Raw genomic sequence first — 27775 nt, 5'->3', positions numbered from 1 at the left:
GTATCTCAACAGGAATGCTGTTCCACATCTATAGGATGCAGACTACATCCACCCATTCCCACCAGTCACAAGTTTCTTTTGAATGAGATGTGCTCAACATATTTATTCTTCTAAGACAACATTGGACAGGGATCGTTTCCAGTCCTACCTGGAGATGCTGGGAACTAAACTTGGGACTTTAATCAGGAGATCCAATCAGGGCCTATGCATAACATGCCAAATACTGGCCTATGCATCAATCTTCACTGGATCAAGGAGTAAATGGAGCCTTGCTTCTTCAGTGATTTTCCACGCAGTGCTCTTTTTCAACATGTTAGCTCACCAATAGGCCAAAACGTAGCATTCCTCCATGGTTTTCACTTCACAGTCATTTGCCATCTACTCATATCGGAACACCAAGGCTTCTAGTTCTGCTAGCATCCAGAATTGTGAGCGGAACAGAGGTGCAAGCAGCTTTTGCCCAGAAATGGAACAGACAAGGCACATTTCAGCCGTCTTATTCATGCCATAGTTGCTGTGTGTGTAGGCCTAACAAGCATATGCACTACCACTGAATTATGGTACTACACCAGTATGAGAAACTGCCTTATACTGAGTCAGACTACTGGTCTATCTAGCTCAGTACTGTCTACACTGACTGGCAGCAGCTCTCCAGGGCTTCAGAAAAGGGTCTTTTCCAGCCCTACCTGGAGACGCTGGGGATTGAACTTGACTTCCTGCATCCAAAGCAGGTGCACTGAACTATGACCCTTCCCATTACAGGTAGGGATATATACATAGTACATCCAGTCCGGTCCTCCCTGTAGCAGGAATGATGCCAATGTATTTTATTATTTATTTATACTACATTTATATCACACCTTTCCTCCTCCAAGGAGCTCAAGATGGCGAGCAAACATGGTTCTCCTCCTCCCACTTTTATCCTCACAACAACCCTGTGAGGCAGGTTAGGCTGCAATTCAGTGACTGGCCCAAGACCACCCAGTGAGGAGCAAGGATTTGAACCCTGGCCTCCCAGGTCCCCAGTACGACACTCTAATCACTCTATGAGGATTGTTGTTGTTGTTGTTGAATTGGCTGTTTTCAATGTGCCATTCCACATCCTGCACTTTCAGCGGGGGGGCAGGCTGTATATGAAAATAAATGACAGCTACCTGGAAGCGTGTGCCATGGAGGCAAACGGATGGACTTTTTCAGAAAGGTGAGTTCTGGGTGATAGAAGCGGAACGTCTGATCCACCACGTGGGGTTGGGATTCCACATTCACCCTGAGGATAGCGATGGGCTTGCTGTCACTTGCCATGAAGGAGACCTGGCCAAAGGGAGTGACAGGAGATGTTATTGTAATTCACAGACAAATTTGCAGGTCAACTTGCAAATGCTTAAGGCTTTTCAGTGAAGACCAACTGATTCCTGTTGCGGGTATGACAGCGGCAAGAAACAGGGAAAGGGCCACAGAATGCTGAGAGATTTATGTATTTCTTTGTTTTGAAAAAGGGCAAGTTTCTAGCCCTTAGGGAAAGGAGGGGGTGAAAACTCCTGAAATCAGCACACATGGAAAGTTTTTGCTAGATGCTTAACCCTAAAAGTAGGGAGGCTGGACAAGAGGCAGAGCTTCTCCCACAGGTGCAGGGATAGTTTTGTAAAAGTGGCAGGGAGACGGGTGAGTCTGCAGAATTCTAGATCTAGAGCCACACTTGGGTCCTCCAAAATGTCCACTACTGACCACCCCTTTTACAAGCAGCTTTCCAAGAGCTGGTCAGGGTGTGCCTTTTCTGTGGTGACCCTCCAATCATGGAATTCCTTCCCCAGGAAGGCTCACCTGGCACCAACTTCTGTCATCCTTCTGGTGTCCAGCAATGACATTTTCATTCTCCCTGGCATTTGGACAGCGCTAAAGTTTGGCTGTTGGATATTTATTTTTGGTGCTCATTTTTATGTGTGGGGGGTGGTTATTTTATGTTGTTGGGTGATTCTTATGCATAAACCCTTTGGTAAATTTGTTTAGTTTTAATGCATTTTAATTGTATATTTTGTATGTTGTTCCTGTAAATAACTTTAGGACTCTTTCTGGGAATGTAAAGTAATACGTAAATTGAAAAACTAGGGGGGAGGGAGAGAGAATCCTTCCGGGGGAAGGGGTTTCCTCCATGAAAAGAAAAGAGTGCACACAACATGTTTAAAAGCAAGTAAATAAATACAGTAATACGTCAGTTAACTAAGTAGATGCGTTCCTGGACATTACTTCATTAACAGAAACGTTGGTATCAGAGGCAGGAATAACACGGAAATAGGAGAGCAATTCAACATATTTCAGTAAACCTTTATCCAAAACTAACAATATGCATGTCTGAAATAAGCAGCCAGGTTAGGTAAGCCTTGCACACAGACCATTTGAAGGCTTCGTACACTCAAGCAGGCAGGCAAGGGACTACCACCACCACCAGCCTGTGCTTGGTCTCTCTCTCTCTCTGTGCCACCCTCCCCCACGCTCAAGCAGACGCATCTGCAGTAAATAGTGCTTCCAGGGCACCTGAAGCACTGTTTACTGCGGAGGTGCCTGTGTCACCTGGCAAGGAGCGCCATTCCAGCCATGTGTGAGAGCGGTGCCTGCAGCACCCGCAATCCCTTAGACAAGGAGCCACTTTCTGATTATGTCAGAGTGTGCACCCCCCCATGCCCCCCGCACCCAGAAAAGGCTTTGTTAAAAGCAGCTTCTTTCCTGGAGGATTTGTTAACTGAGGTATTACTGTAAATGTCTGAACAAGCTCAGGGAGGGGCACTGTGATGTCACATCACACAGATGCCAGATCCTTTTTTTAAAATAAAACAGTGTTGAATGCCTTTTGTAAAACAGTCTGGATCCTTATTAAATTATTCCATGGTGTACAGAGTTGTGCATGTTTGGAAATCAAAAGACATGGATGATGGTACGTTACCCCTCTGGGGCAAGTCTGGAGCGCCAGAGCTCCTCCTCCCTCCGTCATTTCACACAGACACCCACCACCACCACATCCACCTTCCTGCATAAGTAATGTACCCAGAGTAATAGAACCACTGGATCTAGGGAGGTATGAGCATTTACCAACCCGTTCTCCCAGTGCTGCCATCTCTCTTTTCTTAAGCAGCAGCTCTCCCCGCCGGGCCCTGCAATTACCTTGATGTGTTTGGTCTGTGTGCTGCTGGCCTTCCAGGGGGCTGTGGGCTCCTCTTTGCCTTCGCTGAAAGCCAGCTCCATGGCACCTTGCTGGAATCAAAGAGAGGGCATGGCAGCAACCTGAACGCATCCTCCAGGCTTCGCACGTTCAGCACAGCCCTGCAGTGCTTAAAACAAATAGACTGTAGGGGACTAGTTGTCACGCGCTTGCTGGCCTCTGAGCATGTAGTCTCTTTTTATACCAGGAACCAGGCAAAGACCAAAGGACAAAAGCAGACAGGAAAGACATGGTTGCCACACAGAGGAGGGCCGGGATCTCTTCTCGATCGCCCCAGAGTGCAGGACACGGAATAATGGGCTCAAGTTGCAGGAAGCCAGATTTCGACTGGACATCAGGAAAAACCTTCTAACTGTTAGAGCCATACGACAATGGAACCAATGGCCTAGAGAGGTAGTGGGCTCTCCGACACTGGAGGCATTCAAGAGGCAGTTGGACAGCCGTCTGTCGGGAATGCTTTGATTTGGATTCCTGCATCGAGCAGGGGGTTGGACTGGATGGCCTTATAGGCCCCTTCCAACTCTACTATTCTATGATTCTATGACCAATGCTCTGACACGGTACATGGCAGCTTTCTGTGTTCCCATGAGAACAGGGAAATCTGCAGACTCTCTGCATCCTGCGTGCCTGAAGTGGACAGACAGGAAAATGATCTGCCTTGTTGCCTGTTGGTGATGTCACGTGTGGCACAGGTAAAGACGCATCTGCAAAGGAACCAATGAGCAGGGAGTTGGACTCAATGGCCTTATAGGCCCCTTCCAACTCTACTATTCTATGATTCTATACTTTGAGGGCCCTTTCCCCCTTCTTCCAAACTTTGTGGAGGATTCTGGAGAGGACATATTTCATCAACTGCATTGGTACAATATCTCTTCAACTCTTGAGTGTCCTACTTTGACAGCACCTAAGAGATCAGGGCAGTGTCCCCCCCCCCCCCCGAGGAGCCAGATTTTCAGTTCACACTCCTGACAACGTGATGGTCTGCTTTTGCCTCTTGGCCACCTAAGATGACTCTTAAAGAACACACACGTGGTTTCTGAATGTAAAGAGCAACTCCCATTGTAAGCTCCCCTCCCTCAAGAAAACCACTGTCTTCTGGGTATGAAATATTTGTGAGCCATTATCCTAGTATATGGTGTAGGCTAAAACGAGAACCTGGTGTTGCACCTTGTATGAAGGATCTTGACAGCAAGTACTTGAGAAATATTTTAAAAAGCAAGCTGTGAACTCTTCTCTACCTGCATTGTGGCAGCATGCTCCAAGCAGAAAGCCTGGTATTTGAAGGGGATATGGACCGTCTCTTTGGGACGCAGGTACACCCGAGGCATGAGGTTGTCATGAAGGTGAAACATGTCCTCCTCTAATGGGGTGACTGTTTGGGTCAGTTCCTTGAAATGCCTCCATTCTCTGGCATCTACAATGACACTGGAGAAAGAAACAATCAAACAAACCCCAAACACTCCAAGGTGGTGATTTACTTCCATATGGGACTTCTACCTTTTGCAACCTGTGATCCATCTCAGAATTAAACCTCGGGTTGCCACCTTTGCCACCGCAGCTAGGGGGCAACAGAGAAAGAAGGCACAAAGGTTGGCTTTCTCCATGAATACTGTAGGGAGAATTAATTTACCTTCTAACTGGGAGCGATGCCTTCAACATACATGGAACCCTTTATTATCTCCCGTACAAACAAATGCTTGCCATTGATTCTTATTGGGGAAAAGCAAAGCACTGCTCTGGGGGAACACTAGAATTGTAGAGTTGGAAGGGGCCTGAGACTAGGAACTGCGGCTTCCACTGGCAGAGGTTCCAGTGGGGGATGTAACATGCCTTTGTGTTCAGAGTGCAAACTAATTCTCTCTCTGCAAAACACACATAACCCTCGCATTCCCTGGGAGACCCCAGTCAGTGAAAGCCGCAGTACCCAGTCTCTGGGATGGAGGATTCTATCGTCTCTCATGTCTGCTCTGATCTGCTTACTCCCGCTGCTCTGCACACTTGTGCAGCCACTCCATAATTAGACACACACATCTCTTCCTCTTCAGCTAAAGGCTTACAGGAACAGGTTCAGAGAAGGGCAACAAGGATGATCAGGGGACTGGAAACAAAGCCCTATGAGGAGAGACTGAAAGAACTGGGCATGTTTAGCCTGGAGAAGAGAAGACTGAGGGGAGATATGATAGCGCTCTTCAAGTACATGAAAAGTTGTCACACAGAGGAGGGCCAGGAACTCTTCTCGATCGTCCCAGAGTGCAGGACACGGAATAATGGGCTCAAGTTGCAGGAAACCAGATTTCGGCTGGACATCAGGAAAAACCTTCTAACAGTTAGAGCAGTGCGACAGTGGGACCAATTACCTAGAGAGGTAGTGGGCTGTCCGACACTGGAGGCGTTCAAGAAGCAGCTGGACAGCCATCTGTTGGAATGCTTTGATTTGGATTCCTGCATTGAGCAGGGGGTTGGACTCGATGGCCTTGGAGGCCCCTTCCAACTCTACTATTCTATGATTCTAGGTGCCACGATCACCCTCGTGCTCACCTGCTGGATTCCAGGCAGCAAGGGATGGGACTACAAAGTTGACCTGAATGCCCCGGAGAGCTAAGAGGTGCTTCTCAGTGGATCCTTTTCCTCAGCCCATCCTCCCAATCTTGTGTGCCACTCACCAGAACGAAGGCCCCTCCGGCTACGAATCAAGCTGGGCCTACCTTATAGCTTGTAAGAGTTTTGGTTGCTGTTTTCTCTTTAACTAAATAAAACCCTTGAACATAACACAAGAGGAGTCCTGCTGGAACAGGCCAAAGGCCCACCTAGTCCACTCTTCTGGTCTCACGATAGCCACCCTGATCCCTTTGAGAAGCCCTCAATCAGAACCTGAGAGCAACCGTTCTCTCCCCACCTGCAAATTTCAGCAACTCATTGTAAGGGTTACTGAAATACTGTATGGGAAGTGATCAGAACAACTGAAATACATTGCATATACACAAATGAGCATAAATGCTTAGCATTGTCAGTAATTGTGTGTTTCCTCCTGATGGCTTTTGCCAAGCGGACAAGCATGGTCCTTCTGGCCTTAAGAATGCAGCCGCCTTTCTCCCAAGGAGCTCAGAGACCACAACGAAGGTGGTTCTCATTGAGGCGACGTTGGGGTCCCTGCCTGCTTCTGTCCCCAACCGCACCGTTCCTCACCTACCTGAGCTCTGGGTTGTCGATCTCTATGGTGACCGTGTGCTGGACACTATATGGGTTTTTCAGGGCAAACTCAAAGAACTCAGCCGTGCCAAATGAGGCATAGAGGGTGTGGCGGGTGGTGATGGCTTTGCTTAGCATGCTGGTGATGCTCTCTGCTTTGATGCGCTCCCGGTAGGCCTCGATGATCTGGAGGTCCCGCGAGTGCCGAATGCGGTCCTCATGCCGCCCCTGGGAGAAAGGAAAGGTTCAAGAATTGGCTGGGGAGAGGCTTCTTGTACTCGCCTAATGATCCTCCTTTCTGTAGAAGGACCCTCCCCCTGCTCTGCTTTATTCAGGGAAACAGCTAGAAAGCAACAGCCCTCTTGGTTCTGACATGCCAGGGGCCTGCCACACAATGGTTGCCCGTTTTGTTGCCCGGAGGGGAGGCACAGGAGGCGATGATGCCAGGAAGCTGCTCTGAGCACTTTGTTCAAGGCAACTGCTCCCTCAGCTATATGAAATGGGAGAGAAGCTGGTGCAGGCCACGGGGCAGATCTAAGAACCATGCATGGAGGAGGAGACGAAGAAGACCAAGAAGAATCATCAACAGCAGAAGCCACCACCTCCTGGATTTAGATTCCTTTGTGGAGGAAAAGAAAACCCTAAATAATGTTTCTGGAATTCAGCTGAGGTTATTGTGTCTTTACCGCGGAGACAGGAGACCCCACGTCTCTCCAGTTTTTCCTGGACTAGAACTCCCAGCAGCCCTCTCCATTGGCCGTGCTGCCTGGAACTGATGGGAGTTGGAACCCAGCAGCACCTCCCTGGGCTCCCCACTCATTTTACAGCTATAGCTGCCTTGATCATGGATACCAAACCAATGCCCCTATTCTTACCTTAACAGGGAGGGCTATAAAGACATCCAGGCCAGGATTTTATCAGCTGGAGCTTGTACTGACTACCAGCCTTTTGTTTTATTTATTTAAAGCATTTTTATTCTGTTCTTCAGGAAGGACAAAAAAAGAAAAAAAAGACTCCTAGATTACAAATGTCAACAATAAATTCCTGCCCTCAGGCTTATAATCAAAAAGACATGTCACAAAAGGAAAAGGAACTGAGAGGGAGGAGGAAAAAAGAAACCTCAAACACTATACTTAGTGACAACAAGGACCAATAAGAGGTGCTGTGCTTTCTGCTTCTGACCTTGTGGTTCTGTCCCTGACAACCTGGTTGGAATAAAAGATGGTAGGTTAGATGAGCCAAAGATTTTGCTCTAACACAAAAGGAAAAGGAATTGGGAAGGAGGAGGAAAACAGCAAAGTCAAACATTATTCTTAGTGACAAAAGAGATCAGTGGGTCTGTGCTTCTGACCTTCCATCTCTAACCCTCACTTCCAATCCCCACCAGCTTCTTGTCCTCAATCCCACCTGGTGGCTCAGCGCTGAGGCTCCCAAGAGCTGCTGCTAGTTGAAGTAAACAGTTTTAAGCTAAATGGACTAACAGTTCAGCTCAAAAGACAGCCCAGCTTGTGCACCAGTCCCTCACCATGATGAGGCTGGCTTTCTTCCCGGTGTCACCCTCTTGGGACTCCCGCCTCCGCACCGACAACATCCTCTCTAGCTTCCGCCTCCGGGTGATACTGGCCTCATGGCTGGTGTGCTGGAAGGCCGCACTGACCTCCTGCAAGCGCGAGAAGAGCATAGCTGCCAACTCACTGTCCACATCTGCCAGTTTTTGCGCTTGGCATACATTCCCAACTGGAAGACACATACAAAGAGGCCGTGATGAAAACCAAGAGACGTAACAGTGAAGATCGGTCATCTCATCCCTCAGTCATGACATGTTGAAATTGCTGGGAGAGGGAAAAAATGTTACCTGCCTGAATGCAGCTTTTTAGTTGATGGCCTTAAAAAATTGTGATCTTTTCTGTTTCCTTAATAAGAAAAACTATGTTTTCTTCTTTTTCCTCTTTCTCTTTTTTTTTGGCTGGGCAATAAAGATAAAAATGCAATTAAGAGCATGGTTACCTCTGCCCTCCTTTCAAATTCCATTAGATCTCAAAAAGAAAGGCTTCATGTTTGGTTTTGAAGACAATGTTAATGAATTAGCTACATGTTATTCTCCTGAATGGTTGAGTATTAAGTTATTAATTTGCTGCTTTATCTCCCTGGATTTATTTCATTTGGGGGACCAATTTTCAAGACACCAGTTAGCTACACTTTCATATTCTGCCATTTCTTCTTTGATGTGGCCTTTTCTTCTCTTGGTGGTGGGAAATAACTTCGCAAATAAAATAATAACAGTTTTTTTTTTTTTTTTGAGAGAGAGAGAGAGAGAGAGAGAGAGTTCTTAAAGCACAGAAAAATAAGAAAATGCCTTGCATTGCAAGACAGACCATTCGTCCATTTAGCTCAGTCTACACCAGGGGTGGGGAACCTTTCTCAGCCCGGGAAGGGGGGGAGGCTCATGTCTTTGCGCCGAATCTCCCAATGGCCACATGCCAGCAGTGACCAGAACCAGAGAGCAAAGTGGGTGGAACAACGGATGGGACTCTTGTCTTTGTTCAGGAAGCTGAGCTTTATTGCTTTCAAATGTTTTTATGTTGCTGTAACCACCCTGATGTTTTGCGAGAGGGTGGTAGAGAGATAAATAAATAAAATTTAAAAGCTATATTTCAGCCACACAAAAGTCAGAGGTTTCTACACACCCTTCTCTCCATCCAGGCATGCAAGAGGCATGATCAGTTGACAGGAAGCCAAGCAAAAGCACTTGAGGGTGTGGATCAGATCTGGTGAGGGAGAGAAGGCCTGGGAAGAGTTGCAAGGGCCAAATAGAAAGACCTGGAGGGCCACATTCACCCTCCAGGCCTGAGTCTCCTCACTCTTGGTTAGGGATGGGGGAGAATATCTGCTAAATCAGGCCTGGCACCGGAGTCCAGCTGAATTTGATAGTTCGCCATCCTTTCGGACTGGCACCTATTTCTTGCTGCGGGCCACAGCTGTAATCGGCACGGACTTTGCGGCCATGCCTGCAAATCGGCAAGAACTTATTCTTTCAAACTTTCCTCCCTATTTTACGTTGAGTTATTTTCGTAATGCTCCATAAATGGCACATTTCCATTAAGCAGCCAGCAGTTCACGTCCTTGTGACCTCTGTCACTTGTCAATCAACCGCTGGCCAAGCCCCAGGCGTTGCTAACAAGGAAAGCAGCTTCAATTAGCCAATTTAAAACCACGTTTCATCGTATTTGCATATACCCATGCCGTGAAGCCTCCTGGGATCGTTCTTTAGCCCCATTTTTCTCCGCTCTCACGCCCCCTCACTTCCCCATATTTTAGGAACCTTAGTATTTTACAGAAATGTTCCCAATGACGCCTATTTTGAATCTAGATCATCCCAAGAATAAAGGGTAACCTGTTCATAAGCCTGACACCATTTGGCTCCAATAGGGTAACTTCAGAGGCTTTTGCCTTGGAATCCGGAAAGCACTTGTTGTAAGAGGAATGGGAAACTGTTCCTCTCTTCCCAGGTGGTTTGGGATTCCCTTAGGGATCTGCCCTTCTCTGATAAAGAATAGATGAACAAACAACACATATACAGACACTTAACATACATTATAACACCTTGAGACCTCCATGGCACCATCTAAGCTAGCAGCATCCCCTAAGCTTCACCCTTATATACCTAGTCAGTCACTGCGCTCTGCAGGTGGGGGCCTTCTGCAGATACCATCTTATCAGGAGGTCCGTTACGCACAACATAGGAAGTGGACCTTTAATATTGTGGCAGCACCAACCCTTTGGAATCCCCTCCCCTTAAATATTAGACAGGTGCCATCTCTGTTATTTTTTCGGTGCCTTTTGAAGACCTTCCTCTTTCAAGAAGCCTTTTAAGTAGAGACCTTATCCTAGTCTGTGTTTGTGTTGGAATTGCTTTTTAATACATTTTTAACATTTTTTAAAATTGTTTTTAAAGATGTTTCATTTTAATATGTTTTAAAGGGTGTTTTGTTTTAATATAAAGTTTGTTTTTATGATGTTTCAAGAGTGTTTTTGGTGCTTTTGTTTGCCGCCCTGGGCTCCTCCTGAGAGGAAGGGCATGATAGATCTAATAATAAATAATAAATAAAATAAATAATAATAATAAATAAAATAAATAAATAAGTGCAACAACTGCACTCAAGTGCATTCAACTGCCAGGCCAATACAGTTCGGTACATGTTCTGTCTTTTGTTTCAGGCAACAAAATGTCAGGCCAGCTCTGACCGTGCATATAACAGATATAAAAACATAAGAAGCTGCCTAATACTGAATCAGACCAATGGTCCATCTAGCTCAATATTGTCAACACTGGCTGGCAGCGGCTCTGCACGGTTCCAGGCAGGAGTCTCTCCCGGCCCTACTGGAGATGTCAGGAAGCAAACTCAGGACCTTCTGCACGCAGAGTCAGTGCTCTGCCACTGAGCTATGGTCTTTTCCCTTGACATATCTGAAGAGCGCTGCCTCTGACTGGGACACCACCTTCCCAAAGCTGCATTTCAGCAATTTTGACAAGTGATGGAACAACCCTTTGAACTGGCTGTTTCCTTTTCCATTTTGGTCTACTACCGCCACCACCAGAGATGCAAACAGGATTCCCTGGGCTCGGTACATGGGATGTGGATTGGGCCACCTGGCAATCTATTGGCAAGACTTGCTGCTTATGTGCATATATTAACTTAGCCTTACAGGGCTGTTGCAAACATAAGAAGGGAGGGAGGGATAATAATAGCACGCAAACTTGAGCTTGTAGGAGGAAAAGCAAGATGCTAATATATATTGTCGTTAACAGATCAGGTACAGAAAAATAAACATGGACACAGCCAGAAAAGCAGCCCCTCCTTGCTTTAACTACAATGTTGCATAATCCTGATATTCACAGCAAAATTCCAAAACCAAAACAAGTTCGCCAACCCTGATAAATAACAATGACCACAAAAATACTCTAAGCGTATGCCGCTTAACAACTTTGGCATCTAAACTACCATCTTTCAGCCTAGCCTACCTCACAGGGCTGTTATGAAGACAGAAAATGGGAGGGCAAGCCAACGCACACAGCCTTAAGCTCCTCGGAGGAAAAGTAAGATACAAATACACAACAAGAAGCAGCAAATACTCTAAGCATGTGCAGTTTCACAACTCAGAGCAACACATGAAACATTTTGCTAAGCTTGATGAACCAAACAAGTATCCATGGGTTAAAGTAGAGTCTATAGGAATGTTAAGTTGCTGCAGCTGTGTGATGATTTTATGGTTGTATTTGCTGATTCTTTTTGTATTTTATATTTTTGTTTTATGGTTGTTAATAAATAACAGCCCAATGATGACAAGCAGACCAGCAGCGGTTGCGTGGAAGACATGGAAAACTGGACGCTGATATATCAGAGTTTTTTCCCAGTAGGAAGGAAGCCTCATTCAGTTCAAGAGAATTAGTTCTGAATATGGATAGAAGGATCTGTTAATTTTCGTTCTCATGGTTTCTCCTAAATAGTTAAATATAGCAATTCACTTAAAAAAAAAAAAAACTTTTGAAAATTCTTCAGAATTTTAGGGCAAATTTCTCCAAATAAATATGTTTTTGTAAGCAGTTTTTACTAACATACATATTTTTTGCAAGGAATTTCTCCTCATATGATGCAATTTTGTATGTTATTTTCACAAATACATTCATTTTTACGCACACTTAATAAATATTAATAAATGCAGGTTTGTAAACACTGGTTGGAGAAGTGCGTCGCAAAGCTTTGATGCGTGCAAATTTTGAAGGATGGCTGTTTCATGTCTCTTGTTGTTTTGCAAAGTGTGAAGCTGATAGATTCAGCTTTAAACACGAACTGAATCAAATCCTCCCCCCCCCCCATCCAGGGTTTGAATCTCTACATAGCCACGAAGCTCACTGGGTGACCTTGGGCCAGTCACTGCCTCGCAGCCTCATGAAAACCTTAGCCATAGGGTCGCCATAAGTCGGAATCGACTTGAAGGCAGTACATATACATTTACATTTAGTCAATTGTGTTTTATACTATAAAGGCAGCCCACTTGTGGAATGAATGAAATAATGAAGACATGGAGGAAAATGCATAAAGGGTATACAACGCACAGGCACACTGACCATCTCCATCCAGCGTCAGGCTAGCAACAACAACAAGGAGCTTCTCCTGATTTTTCTGCTGCTCTGCCCTCCCCCCCCCCCAAAAAAAACCAAGCAGGAGCGGTCAGCATTCCTTCTTCTGATCGCTTAGCAACAGAGATTAAGTTATTCAGCATCCTTAGTAGCATCAACTTCTCTGTTTCTGCCTAATAAACGTTGCCTCCAGATTTCATTTTTATTTAACAAAATTGCTCAAAGAAATCTAAATAATAATAAATAAAATTTTATTTTTAGGCCGCCTATCTGGCCGAATGAACGGCCACTCTAGGCGGCGTACATAATTAAAAATACAACATATAATACAATTTTAACATATAAAACAATTATAATCCACCAACCTACGTCGATACACTGTAAACTAAAATTATCTAAATAATTCTAACATTCTTTATAGATGTCTGACTGAATTCCTTTTTTTCAAATGAAAGCCAAGTGTGGGCCCCCTGCTGGCCTGGGGATCAGTACATGTGTAGCCCCCTGTACCCTCCTGACAAAGAATCCAGCAACTGTCGGCGCTTAAGGAGCTCTACAATCCAGTGCAGACGGCTCCAGCTTCAATCCCTGCCATCTCTGGTTAAAAGGCTATCAGGCAGCACAATCAGAAACTCTCTACCTGTCTCTTCCTGAGGTTGCCCAGCTGGAGTATCTGGGCAAGATAGACCAATGGTCTGACGCAGTGTGAAGGTACAGATATAAAAGACAATGTTTTGTAAAATAATGTCAAAAACTGTTTTTAATATGTATATAAAAACAGACAATATAAAATGCTTATAGGAGTTCTCATGTAACAATACAAAGATGGCCAGAAAAGAATTTTAGTGAGCAACTCAGTGTTCATACATGATAAAGAATGAGATAATCAAAACAAAACCAATCTGAACATGAAACGTAACTTGATAAACAATGGCCAATAAACGAGACTCAATACCCAAGAAATTCAAAATGTGTATTGTGGCCAAACGCCTTTCGACAGAACGTCTTCTTCAGTGGCCTTGAAGATGGATATACATTTTGTACTCTATGTTCTAGGATATTGACTGATAGTTGAATTGTGTGTTAATTCAGTTTTTTCATTTCCTTATATCAGTCAGTTTTGAACCATATTGAAGATTTTACCAACATTATGACATTATTTTACAAAACATTGTCTTTTATATCTGTACCTTAACTCCTTTTTTAGAGCACTGTGTTTATGTTAAGGTAGATTTTAACTCTACAGTTTTCCTGACTCTGTGTGAGGCAGCTGATTTTCACATTTTCACATTCATGACTGCCTGGGTTGGTTGGCAGGGTACTGCTGCGTGGGTGGTTCGAAAGGAAAGGCCACTGGCAACTCTACTAATTCAACGTGGAATTTTGTACAAGGTTGCTTATTAGTCTGACTTCACTAGTGTTGTTTTTTAAGTGTAAATGTGCTATTTGCAGGTTAGCTGCCCTTAATTTGATTCACAGTCCACCTTCTCTTCCCCCAGTCATGGCAAATTGGCTCAGGTAACCTTCACAACAACAAAAAAATGAATCACAGATCAAAGCCTGGAGAAATGTCTAGATGAGAGCGCAGAATGGAGGACAAGAGATTTTGGGCCCTCACTACATCAACAAAGAGAAAAGGAGGGTGAAAATAATAAATCAATGGCTTTTCATTGACCACCTCAAAAACAATTCCACACTGGAAAGAAAATGCTACACAATTTAAACACTGCTTTAACTGTCAATATTGCCCAATTACACTTGGAACTTCCTTTCTTTGCATCCAGGTTGAAAATCTTGCATTTCCTGAGGCCGTCTCTGTGGCCCACTGAAAACTGGGCACATGCTTATGGATAAAGTACCAGCCAGCTCATAGGTCCACATTTACCCCTTGAAAGAAATATGTATTAATGTCTTGGGCAACCAAGTGGCCATTTACCCTTCCAGCAGAGTGTGGGGAGGAAGGAGAGCTGGCTCATCTACCAAGCCCTTGGCAGGCCATCCACTTACCTGCACCTGTCGGCTTGGCGAGTCACTCATTGTCTGGGGAAGGAGAATGGGACCCTGAAGGCGTTTTGTCAGTATTGCCCCTCCACTTCCACTCCTGCCTGTCTCCTCTGCATAATTCAATAATGTAAATTCAGAAAACACAAATGGACTTACCACCATGAGCGCTGAGCGAGAGCAGGCTGCCCCCATGGAAGCCACTGGTTCCGCCATGCGACAAGACTATCCGGGAGCGAGAGGGAGGCAGAGAGAGGGGCTTCCTCTGCTTTTGTTCCCACGGGTGGCCTGCAAAAGAAGCCAAGATGGGGACTCAGGGAGCGTAGACTCTTCCCACTAGGCAGGATGAGGAACCTCAGGCTCAGTGGACAGACATGGCCCTTCAGAATTTCCCAGGGCCACATCCCTCCCCGCCCCTGCTCTGCACTCTCCCCAAGTGCTTTGGTGTAGCTGCAAGGTGTCCTTGCCCTGGGACAATGCCTCTTGCTTGCCTGGATCAAGGATCGAGAGAGGGTATGTGTATGGGAGTCTGTGGCTTTGGCATGGCCAGAACGTGGCCTACTCTGTACAAAGGGAAGAGTCATGTACGTTGCTTTCCCCACTTTTGCCTCTGGATCTCCCCCCTCCTGGGCACTACCGTTCATAGAATCATAGAATAGTAGAGTTGGAAGGGGCCTACAAGGCCATCGAGTCCAACCCCCTATTCCATACTGTACAGCTACTTCTACATCCCTGATACATTAAAGCGAAAAACCCAAAAAGTCTGCCAATCCTGATTAAAAAAGAAATACTCTGAGCATGTGCATTTCCACTAACATAGCATCATTGTGATTGCAAGAATAAAGTGGGTCTTGTTTCTACTGCCCCGATGCAAAACACATTTATTTGGGAATAAGCACCATTTTCTGTAGAAATGAGGGTTATAAATATCTTAAAGTAAAGATAATGAAATGAACATCTGTAATCATGGCTGCCCCTATATATATTTCCAATGAAGAGAAGATTCTGTGGTGACCAGTGCCAACCCCCATTGGCCTGGGGATGCCCAGGATGGCTCAAGTGTCCTCAGAATCTGTTGCTCCGAGTGGTCATTTTCTCCCTCTCCTGGGCTGCAGGTCCTGGGCTTGGGCCAAGAGGTCAAGCTCTAGCTGCGCTACTGGGAATGGGTGGGTTATGGGTAGCAAAAAAGAAGCTTCTTGATTCCATTTGTCTCTGCCACATTGTCAGCTGGTGCCACTGCAACCTCAGCCCCCAAGGGCAGCATTCAAGCGCTTCTCCATAAATGAGGATGGCAGCAAGTAAAGAGGCATTTTCAAATGCTACCACAGGCCTAGGAACTAAACCTGCCCCTGGCAACCCAGAGTTTATGGGGCTCACAAATAATGCGCTTTATCCATCTGCCTTGCTAACTGCATCCTGTTTTGTACTTTGTCCCATTGCACATCATGGCAAATATAGCCAACTCCTACTTGCATCACCCGTTCCTGAGTTTTGTCTGTTGGCCACACCACAGTGCGATGGAATGTTGGGAACTGGGTTTTTAAGATAGGTAGGATGGAAGTTTATAGTACGCAGCAACACCCATGTGGCTAGTGCTTTATGTGTTTCCAAAGCAGATCTGACAAAGGTTGGGCAGGCACATGAGTTTCAAGCTGTTAACTCCATTCTTAAGGTGCAGTATACAAAACGTGCTTTTGGCTTGTTGGACATCACCTGCCCTGTTCCCCAGCACGCACTTGTGGTTTTTCTCTCTTGCTGTTGCTCCTCTTTTTCCACAGATCGTTCAGAGCTTCAGGCTAAAGTGAGAGTGAGAGTGTGAGTGAGTGAGTGAGTGAGTGAGTGAGAGAGAGAGAGAGAGAGAGAGAGAGAGAGAATATGTGTGTGTGTGTGTTTTACAGGAGCACCAGAACAAGTAAGCTACAGAAAACAACGTCTACCTTCCCAGAGCAATGTTAATAATGAAGGTGAGTGACAGCTAGGGATGGCAAGATCTGTCAATTTCTGTTCCCTCAGTTCCTCACTTTTCTGATGTTAAATACATTTCTGTAGCAATCTGTGAATTTTTTTTTTAATCCTCATGAAAATTCTCCACCATGTTAGTGTGAATTTCTCCAAATAAACACATTTTTGTAGAGAAAGGTACACATCTTTGCAAGCCATTTCTCATCATTTCATGCCGTTTTGCATGTTATTTTCACATAAGGTGCATATTCATTTTATGCACACTTTCCCCTAATATATGCATTTTGCATTTTTGTAAATATTGTTCAGTTGGCAAACTGCATCCCAAAATTCTAATAAATGCAAATTTCAAACGATGGCTGTGTTTAAGTAAGTGTGAATTTGTTAAATTCTGCTTGAAACGCAAACTGAAATTAAATTCTCACCCATCTCTAGTGAGAGCACGCTTGGATTTGTCTCTGCAGCAAGGAGCATAAAAGGAAACCATGTGCGAGGAAACCCTGCACAGGCACGAAAATGATTCCAAGCCCAAAAAGCTCACCCTGGAAGAGTCACTTCATCCCCCCTTGCAGCAATTGCTTTATCCTGTTTTGCATCTTTCTGAAACTGAAGCAGAGCTCAGCAGGATCTCCTTTGACTTTGGGAAATAAACACCTTGATGCATGATGACAGGTTTATCCAGTCTCTTTACAAGGCAGGCAGTTCCTTTGATCTCTGCCTCAACCTGAGAGCCAAAACTGTTTTTTTTTAAAAAAAGTCCCTTTTACCATCTAAACCCACAGCCCCTTCAGAAAAAAAAAAGTTAGCAAAGGAGGCACCTTAAGGCTCTTTTTTTTTGCATAAGAGTGTCTTTGATTTGCAGTGTGCAAGGAACTAGGATCCTCCAAAAAGGAAGCGAGTGCCTTCATTCCTTGTTGTACAGGAAGCTTACGCTTTCCAGCTGCTTCAAGCAGCTCCTTCTTGATCTGCTCTCCAGATGCAGAGAGGTATTTCTTTGCTGGCAAAAAGGCTGTCACATTCCTACAGTCCCCCCAGTTACTGAATGATGAAGTATTTACTTGATTTTCGGGGAGAGGGTAAAGCTCAGTGACAGATCGCATGCTTTGTATGCAGATAGTCTGGTCCCTGGCATCTCTAAGTAACAAGGATTTCTGCTAGTAGGGAGGCAAATGGCCTCTGCTTAAGCCCCCAGGGAGCCACTGCCAGGTGGGCATAGACAATATTGGGCAAGACAGACCAATGGTCTGAATCGGTATAACGCCGCTTCAAGTGTTGCCCAGTGGATCTCCCCAAGGAAGCTGTAGAACAATCTAGGTGCCCCCACACAACAGGCCTGTTCTCTTGTCTTGAGCCTCTAACAACAACCCTTTAAATGCAGTTCAGAGGCTGCAGCTTGTGGAGAATGCTGCTGCGTGGGAACGGACACATTCAGATGCCTGCGAACATACCGCACCAGTTCTGAGGCAACTATACTGGCTGCCTATTTATCAATGAGCCGAATTCAAGGTGTTGCATTTAATATATAAAACCCGAAATTACTTGGGGCACTCCTAACTGAAAGAGGACCTGTCTCAGAACTATGTTGCCTTTAAGCAGAGATCCAGCAGGCATGCCTATTAGATGTACCATTGGTAACAAAAGTCCACTTGACTGGACCTTCTCTGCAGTGGCACTCCTACTGCTCTTTGGATTTCAGCTGAACGTTTTTGCTCTGCCAGACCTTTAGGTGGTAAGAGGGAAGTACTGCTATCTTATTAAGTTCCATATGTGGGATTATTTATTGACGGTTATGTTGCAAGCTGCTGAAAGCAAACAAAAAGGACACACAGATCAGCATCCAAAGCTGATCTTAACTTTTCAGACAGGCTCATGCAGGAGAAGCCAGTTTTTAAGGTGTCCTGGTCTCAAACCATTCCATGCTTTAATGGTTAATACCAGCATTTTGAATTGTACCTGAAAACAGATAGGTAACAAATGGAAATTATTAAAACCAGACCTGTACCCGTTTCATTAACCTACCTCTAAGCCAGGCTTGGAGAAGCTCCTACCCACTATCTGGAGCACCGAAGCTAATTTTTTAACCAGGCACGTTTTGCACGTAATGCTCTACCCCTAAAGCTGTGGCCCCTTCCCTGAGGGAGGCTGCTCCCTGATCACCCATGGCTACTGAGCATCACCTCCAGGAGACTAAGCATGGAAGCAAACATCAACAACAAGAATTTCTCTTCTTGCTTTCCTTTCTGGCCATCAATATGCCAGAACAAATGCAGCCATACTTCTAAAAGAGTGAAGGGGCCATTCATTTCTATTTACTGATTTGTAAAGCTACAGCAGGCAATGGCTAGGGGCAATTTGTTAGAGACGCTCGGGGGGGCAGTTGCCACTGGTCTCTGGATAAAAACATACAGGTCTCTGCCCCAGGGATCATGAACTCAACTGTGAGGAGTAACCTGGACACAAGACAGATAACAATACTGGGGAAAACAACCATGCGAAATAGGTAGAGGAGGAGGAGGGCAAAGCAAGAGAACTAAAGTGAGCAAAGAGACACTGAAGAATAAAGGGAAGAGGTAAGATTGTTTAGCAGAACATAAAAGAGAGGAATAATAATAATAATATAATAAATTTAATTTCTTCGTCGCCTATCTGGCCAATGGCCACTCTAGGCGACTTACAAAATTATTAAAATACAATTGATAAAATACAGTAATACAATAAAAACAATAGATCTACAACAACAATATTAAAACTGGGTAGGATGCATTACAATTATATCGAGCAAGATTTGTGCCAGTCGTGTCCAGCTGCGCTGGTGCAGAATGAAGGTCGTTAAGGCAGGCAGATTGAGGAAGAGAGGGATGAAGAAAAAGAAAAGGCGCAAAAGCGTCTCTAGCGTGAGAGACGGAAGAGGAGTATGGAGGAGTACAGGGAACAAGACCAAGGAAGCTCAAGAGGTGGGAACTGATCTGGGTCAAAAGAATGAAGATCTTGAACAAGTTTTGGAAACAAGGTGGAGAAAAAGAATGCAAGGATGGGGAATCCTTTCCAGCCAGAGGGCCGGTTTCTCTCATGTGCAATCTACCAGGGGCCACGTGCCAATAGCAGGTGAGGCCAGCGGGGAAAGCGGGTAGGGGGGCAGGCACAAGAGGGTGGAGCCACTGCTATCGCTCTTTGTACAGCTGGCTGCATTCTGACACCCCACCCCACCCAGGAGCAAGGCAAGAGGCATCGTCAAAGTTGAAAGGCACCTTACAGCCACGCCAAAGCACTCCAGGAGTGGCCCAGGGCCAGTAAGGGGTGTGGCCTGCTGCAGAGAGTCCAGACAGAGATGCCTGGCAAGCCACATTCAACTCCCGGCCCAGAATCAAGGTGGAAAGCTAAAGAGTTCGAAGAAATGACAGAAAGCACAGGAGCGTGGGAGAGAGGGGGTGAGGGCAAAAGGATCTTGAGCCAAGCAGAAGGTCCCGTGGATCCTGGAATCACCAAGAACAAAAGAAAGGAGAGGGGGGAAGATCACTCTGGGATTCCAAATCAAGATGAACCAGGAGGATGTGAAGGTGCAGTCACCCACACGGTAACAAAAGGAAAAAGGATTCAAAGAGCATGGACTCTGAAACTGGAGACGCCACGGAAAGAAGCTGAGAATGTGACCCACCCACCACCAGAACAGGGACCCTGCAACAACGTTTAGGAAAAGTAATGCCAGCATCAGCAGGAGAAACCAGATTTCTGTGACAGCCAGGAGTGAACAAGATGGACGGGTGGGGAAGGGCCAAACTAGACATCACTTTCATTGCGTGTCTAGAAGCCACATCACAGGAATCTTAAAGTTTAATCCTTGGCATGTGGGGCAGGGGGGCAGACTCCAGATTTCACTGGGATGTCACTGCACAGGGAGGGAAGGTGCCTTCCTCAGCTGCAATCCCAGCAAAAATCTCTCTCTCACCAACACACTGCAGTTAGCCTTAGAAGAGTCAGCCCAAGACACGCTGCAGTCTGAAACGAAGGACAGGATGGCGCCCCTCCATTCCATTCCCAGCTGACTCTTATTTCAACCCTGGAGATGGGACAGCGTTATCCACCATCCTCTGGAATGCCCTTCATCAGAAGGGAAGGGCTAAGATGAACAGGTGGGGGTGGTACTGCCACCCACCACCATCGGACACCTGAGGCAGTTGCCTCACTCTGCCTAACGGTAATCTCTTTTTAGTCTGCTGTGTTAAAAATGTTTTCAATTACTTGTTTTTATTGATAATTTTAACTTTTTTTGTAAAGCGCTTAGAGGTTTTTCGCAATCAAGTGGTATACACATTTTGTTCAATAAATAAGGTACGGTGGAGCTGGCCCTGGGCCTCCGTAAACAGCTCCCCCTGGCACCAGTTAAAGTAACATGTAGCTGGGATGGCAAGAGGAACAGTCCGGAGGGCCGGGACTGCGAGCAGCATCACGCCATCATGCTTTTATGTTCCCACAAGGAGAGAGCAGAAACGGACGTGGCACTTGCAAAGGAGTCTCCCACGGCCTCGTCCCTGTCCACTCCGCAAGGCAAGTGGATGAACCTTGCACGGAAGAGTCCCCGTGGCTCAGCCAGCCAAACCCAGCCTTTCTGGGACACCACGGAAACAAGAAACATTAGCTGCGGAGTCAAAAGAGGGGAAGAAGGGAGGTGCATACACCAGTACTTGCCAAGTCCTTTTGACTCTCTCTTCACCATTAGACAATTTTCTTGCCTGGCCTGGCATTCGAGTCATCTCAGGACTGATAATCGCAGTCCCGTCCCTTTCCCACCCCTCTTGCAAAAGAGCTTATCACCCTCTTGCAGGCAAAGTATGAAATGTCAATTTATGATACGGTAGAATGGAAAGCTAATCTTTCTTCTGAAGATAAGATTTTTTTAATTTTTATTTTTTTAAATGGAGTCACTCTGCCTTTTTACAGGCAGGTGAATTAAAGCACTTGCTATGAGCCCTGCAGTGTTAAGGCTCTTATGAGTCTGGGTTCCAATTCCTTCCAGGTATGGTTCTGTGCCGCTTCCCCCCCTCCCTACGTCCCCCGTCTTGTTTTTTTGTTGGCATCTAATTGAGTGTTGCCTTTTCCACATTGTCTCCTTCAACGCTGCCTTGGCTTGCCTGCTTGTAAACAAGACTAAGCAGAATTAATGACCTGTGTATTTCCAGTGTGCTGAGACAACCCAATGTTATTACTGTTGTCAGGTCACGGGGGGCATAATAAGCATTTACAATGCAAGGTGGGGATCTCCTTTCTCTCCCACCCTCCTGCCCCACCTGCAAGAAGCTGAAAATTCTCTCTAAACAGTCCAAACCATTGTTCATCACTGGCTGTGAAGCTGATACCTGTCTCAGACATATGAAGTGCTAGCTTGTGTGATCAGGTGGGACACGCCCACCCCGGCTCTGTCAAAGTCCCAAGAGGCTCTTCCCTAGAAGTATCCCTGTCAGGCTCTGATTTGTGGAACCAACGCAGTGGATGGTGCTGGTGCTTTATTAAAACAGAAAGCAAAAACAAAGCAGCCGCACTGCCAGAGTGGAGGGCGGGGTGCCTTGCTGACCTGTTCCAGGATTTCATTACTGAACAACACCTGTCTGAACTCTGTTGGAACTAGATACAGGTGAATCAGACTATTTTTGGTCTGTGTCACTTTGGTCTGTGTCCCCTGAGTCCATTTGGTCCTGTTTCAGCATTTATCTGCAAATTATTTTTTTTAAATGCACACAAAATTCATATTTAAATTCATGTTTCTAGCAGTCTTTCTCTCAAAATGCACATTTTAAAATATATTTTCTCTCTTAAGTTCACAGTTTTGATATTTTGTGAGCTGTGTTGGAACATTCAGGAACTGCAAAATCCAGTGGGTAATTGACATTTTAATCTGGATGTTAGTCCAGGGAGGAGGTGCAGATCAAGTCAGTTCATATCAGAATTAGCAGTGATGAAATTCCGCAAGCATCCCTAGGTGAACTGGTTGGGGAACCCTGCCCCAAAGCTACTGGCATTCCTGGCAAAAATAAGAAGAAGGTAGCCAAGGACCTTTTAGCTCCAGCCACCCTTGAGAGGACAAACCCAAGTAAGGATCTCAGGGCAATAAGGAACAGAGTCTTTCCTAACCAATAATGATCCTCCACCAGACTTTTGTTCTCCATCCATTTCAAAGGTTAAGCCAGCCCTCCCACTTCACAAGGACAACACCCTTTCCTTGTAAGACAACAACAGTCATGCCATTCTATCTTACAATTGCATCACAGTGGCCACTTTTGCAAGTCATGGCAAGCCATAAACCATGGTTTACCGTGCATGACTGAATCACGGCCACTTTGCTCCACGCCACTCACATGGAGAGGAAATAAACCACAATCTCTGGTTTAGTGTTGCATCTGAACCAGGGGCTGCGTTTTGTCTCGCTTCCAAAAAAACACGTTCTGTAGCCAAGGTCTGTTCTTCACTTACTGATTGTGGTTTGTTGGGAGCAAAACAAAACACAATCCCTGGTTTGGACGCAACACTAAACTGGGGGTTGTGGTTTGTTTCCCCTGTGCAGTGAGGAACAAAGTAGACAAGGTCATTAAACCGTTAACTGGGCCAGCTTGTATTTGTACGTGTTTGCTCCAGATTGGGAGGAGATATTTTGACACCTGTCCTTCAGGCTCAAACAAGATTGGCCTGGGGCAGATCGTGGAGGAGCTCCCAGGTATTGCTTGAGCCCTTGCTTAGGAAGGTCTGTTTCTATGAGGCTGAAGAGCCACAGAAGTCAAAAGGAAGTGCCTGAACAGACAGGGCTCTTACCAATGTTAGCCAGGCTCAGGTGAAGCCTTCCTCTCACAACAGCATGGACTCCGATGGGCTTCACACCCCCGTGCTTGAGAACCTCCCCAGTCATCACTGTTGCATCCTGCTTGTATTCCATGGTGACGACCTCCAACTCATGGTGGACTTGAATGGCTGGCCGGCCCTGGCGGAGCGAGTGCTGTGGAACAAGGGAAGTCTGTGAGTAACAGATAATTCAGGTGGGTGGGTGCCTGTGTAGGAGCGTGTAAGCCCAAGAAGAAACCAGTCCTCTTTTGAGAAATCCCCTGAAATGGGTTGTCAGACTGGCCTTCTGACGGGCAGCAGGTATAATCCAGTCTTTCCCAACTTGGTGCCCTCTAGATGTTTTGTACTACAACTCCCATCAGAGTCCTTCTTTTCACCAGTAGTCCAAGCCAAGAAGTTTGTCTCCTTTGCAGGCTACGCTGCCACTCCCAACTGTTTCTGTCCAGCTTCCGGCCTGAGAATGTGGGTTGCATCTACTTAGTAGCCACCAAGTAGCCACTTAGCAATCATCAATGCTCTTTTTTTGGGGGAAAAAATCTTCTAGCCATGAACAGCCATAAGGAACCATGGACACTGCCATACACTGAGTTAGGTCATTGGTCCATCGAGCTTACCGTTGTCTGCACCAGCCTTCACAAATCTGGTACCCTCCAGTTGCTTTGGACTACAATTCCCATGAGCTCCAACCAGCACAACTGTATGGTGCTAAGGTTGGTGGGAGGCAGGGATGGGTGAGGATTTCAATTCAGTTCGAAATTATCAAATTCACAATTTCTGAAACAATATGAGAAGCGAAACACAGCCATCCTTTGAAATTCACATTTATTAGGATTTTGGGGTGCAGTTCGCTAACTAAACAACATTCACAAAAATGCATTTATTAGGGGAAAGTGTGGATAAAAATGAATACGTGAGTGAAAATAACATGCAAAAAGGCATTAAATGATGAGAAATGGTTGCAAAAATGTGTACTTTTGTCAAAACTGCCTCCAAAAATGTGTTTTTTTGGAGAAATTCGCACTAAAATGGTGGAGAATTTTCATGCGGATTTTGTTTTAAATTTTTTTGCAGATCACTGTAGAAATGTGGAGAACTGAATTTAACGCTGGAAAAGTGAGAAACGGAGAGAAGCGAAACAGACCGACCGTTCCATCCCCAGTGGGAGCACAACCTGCTGGCTGTGACTGATGGGAACTGTTGTCTAAGACATCTGAAGGACACCAGCTGGGCAAAGGCTGAAATAATCCACAGGGAGTGGAATCAGCGCGTAGCTTAAAAGAAGGTCAAGTCATCTCAGAATGTTCCGATTTCGTAATTGGCCCTGGGGATGTCTCCCTCCCCAGAGTCAGTTCCAACATAACAGCCAGCAAGAGATTCCCACCTTCAGCTTCACGGCAGCAGATCCGACAAGGAGCAAGGAATCCCCGTCCCACACATCTATTTGCAGGGTATGCTCAGCGAGGTAATGGATGAAGCACCGCCGCTCGCCTGGCTTGAGAAAACCAGGATCCACCATATATTTCAGCTGGAAGCCTGGGGAGCCTGAAGAGAAAGCCCCTCGTTACCGGTGTGCTATTAATACAGCCCAAAGCAAAAGACAAGGTCCCCTCCCAGGAAGGTCCACAATGGCCTTCTGAATTGGTCCACAAAAGTTACTAGCCCACAAAAACACCTCTTGCTGCAATCAGCTGTGGAGGAAGAGGAAAAAAATAGGCACCCAAATTGTCATGTCTATTTTGGGCCCAAACCTCTTTCAGGAAAGTAGGTTTTAAAAGAAAATGAAAGGGCGCCAATAAAAAACAAAAGCCTCCCTTGGCCGTGACTCCGTATGGACTTGTGTTGTTCTAGGCCTTGCCATCTCTATGGTGAACCCCCACCCCCACACTGGAAGTTAGATTGGAAAACCAATTTTAGACTGGAAATGCCAATGAGGACTAGAATGGTGTGTGACTCTATGCCAGCATCTATCAAACTTTCTGTCTTTGAGGAACCTGACTGGCAACCTCTGAGCATCTGCTATGGAACCCCAGCACATGGCAGAGGATTCTGGGGCATGTTCTAAGATGGCACCTCAGCCTCGCATCAGGCCTGTCTGGCTTCACCATTGCCCTCCTCTGGGGACTGAGAGTGTGATCGAGAAGACACTCAAAACTGTGTTGGGCAAGTTGTCTGTCAGGGATGTTGGCCTACCGTTACTAACCTCCTTCATGAGGAACCCTTGACGAGCTTCTGAGGGAACCCTCACGGTTCCTTAAAACAGAACCTGAGAACCACTGCTCTAACCTTTCCCTGTCTCCACAGTGGTACCATACTGGTGTCCTGGGAGGGAGTTCCAAACATGCAGGGCAGCGAGACAGAAAGAGTGGAGCTGTTTAAGAAGACATCCAGGCAGATGAGGTGGTAGAGATGGAGGAGCAACACCCAGAGGTAAGTGGGGGGGCATGTAAGGGGAAATAAGGGGAGAAAGATGCACTGAAGCAAAGTCACAGAGAACTCTTAAAGGCGTGAAAGAGACGTTTGCACTCGATGGGGAGCAGCAACACTCCGAAGGCCCTGGATGCACCAGAAAGTTGCCTTGGTTCTGACCTCTCGTCCATCTAGCAACGGACTGACAACAGCTCTCCAGGGCTTCGGCAGGGGCATTCCACATCCCACTTGGGCTGCTGGCAGTTGAACCTGGGCCTTCTGCATGCAAAGCATGTGCTCTGCTACTGCACTAGCATCTCTCATCGCCAACATAGGAAGCTGCCATACATTGAGTCAGACCATTGGTCCATCCAGCTGATGGGGAGGCTTTTTCAGCCTGAGGGCCCCATTCCAGCACAGCCAACCGTGGGGTGGGAGGGGAACCGCCATTGGTCGCTGGGGCCACAGGCAGGTCAACTGATGTGACTTTCATCTCCCAGTAACACAGAAGTCAGGTTTCTACATACACACACATCTCCAGCCTTCATCCAGGCAAGAAAGAGGCTTTATCACAGCTCAGGGACACATTCCATCCAGGGCAAAGCCCTGCAGAGCAGGGCAGGTGAGGACGTGTGGCCTGCGGAGGGTTCTGAGGGCCAGATGGAGAGGCGTCTGGAGCCACATTTGGCCCCTGGGCCTGAGGTCTCCCACCCTTTGTCCAAATGGACTGACGGTGGCTCTCTAGGACTTTGAACCTGGGGCCTTCTGAAGGCAAAGCAGGAGTTTCCCACTTCCCTCGAAGGACTAAAGCTGCTGAAGCTAAGCAGGTCTGGGTTTAGTCAGTGCTTGGAGAGAAGGATTTTGAAAGCAGAGTTCTGGAGAGAGGCGGGAGAGCTCAGGCAGCGAGGGAGAGGACGGCTGCAGCAGCAGTCATGGGCTCCCCTGGCATGAAGAAGCATTTAGCCAAGGGAATGGAGGACAGAAGGGTGGATTGGTGCAGAGCAAGGCCAAAGAAGCTTAATTTGCCAACAGACTTGAGATGGGGAACAAAGGAGAGGGAGGAATGTAAGATAAAGCCAAGACTTTGTGCCTTCTTAATTGGGACAATGAAGGAGTTGTCAATGGACCCAGAGAGCAATTGAGGAGCGAAAGAAGACAAGCAGTTCAGTTCCAACAAAATGATAAACTCTCAAGAGTTTTTTGTTGTTATTGTCGTTAAAAAAGAAAGCCATCAGCAAACGAGGGGCTACTGCTGTGACTCCACTTTAATAAATAGAATAATCGAGGCTATTATGAAAGATCTGGCTAAGTAACTTTTAGAGTCACACCGGGAGTGTCCTATCCCAGCACAGAATGGCATTAATGTGCGTCTCCCCCAATTTTTAATTCCCATTAACTATTCCACATGGGATAAGGGCGGCTTTATGAACTGGAGACACTCAGCAGGAGATGGGATGTGACTTCACCTCCCCTGGGACAAGGCTTTAATAAGACCAAACAGCACTTTGCAGAATGAAATAGAAAACTACAGCCTGGGTGCTTGGATGTGTAGGACTCTAAATAAATAAATAAAAATCTGCTTAACCAACACCAAAGTCAGCATTCTAGATTTCTAAATCTCAGCCCTGATGCTCACCAGTGCCTGACGCTCTGTCCTAGTTTTACAAACAGCAGATAATATATACTAAACCTGTGTCTGATCTCTGTACTATTTCAAATGAAGGAGGGGCTTCACATGTCTGAATATTACAATACAATACAATAAGTTTATTACGGTCGTAGACCAGCAAACATGTCTGAATATTTCTTCATACAACCCCCTCCAACAACCTCGCACATAAACAACTAGATACCAGATTAAACACGATCGCTCCTGCACGCCCTCTCCTGTGTAGAGCTCATACAGCTCCATGGTATACTCCGGAGCTGAGAGCGATGAAGCAAGATAGGAGGAGGCTTGAGCGGAAATGGAGACGAACTCCCGACGGATACAATTATGCGCTGGTTAGTGCTTCGACTAAGCTCTATGTAGG

At 46.0% G+C, this 27775-nt stretch overlaps 1 protein-coding gene across 8 annotated transcripts in view; it reads right to left on the bottom strand.

Annotated features, from left to right (window-relative positions):
- The window catches only part of NPHP4 (nephrocystin 4), a 172056-nt gene that overhangs the window by 16143 nt on the left and 128138 nt on the right, over window positions 1-27775 (bottom strand). For all 8 annotated transcript variants that reach the window (XM_061601417.1, XM_061601422.1, XM_061601421.1 and 5 more), the window contains 8 exons: window positions 24718-24878; window positions 23310-23490; window positions 14706-14834; window positions 7929-8140; window positions 6405-6631; window positions 4453-4639; window positions 3157-3246; window positions 1155-1311 (listed from right to left, as the gene is read on the bottom strand). In XM_061601417.1, coding sequence (XP_061457401.1) covers window positions 1155-1311; window positions 3157-3246; window positions 4453-4639; window positions 6405-6631; window positions 7929-8140; window positions 14706-14834; window positions 23310-23490; window positions 24718-24878 — 1344 coding nt within the window. The remainder of the gene's footprint in view (window positions 1-1154; window positions 1312-3156; window positions 3247-4452; window positions 4640-6404; window positions 6632-7928; window positions 8141-14705; window positions 14835-23309; window positions 23491-24717; window positions 24879-27775) is intronic.

Source organism: Rhineura floridana, chromosome 18, assembly GCF_030035675.1.
Source record: "Rhineura floridana isolate rRhiFlo1 chromosome 18, rRhiFlo1.hap2, whole genome shotgun sequence".
Taxonomy (NCBI): Eukaryota; Metazoa; Chordata; class Lepidosauria; order Squamata; family Rhineuridae; genus Rhineura; species Rhineura floridana.
Note: the sequence above shows the minus strand (reverse complement) of the source record. Positions and strands in the feature narration are given on the sequence as shown.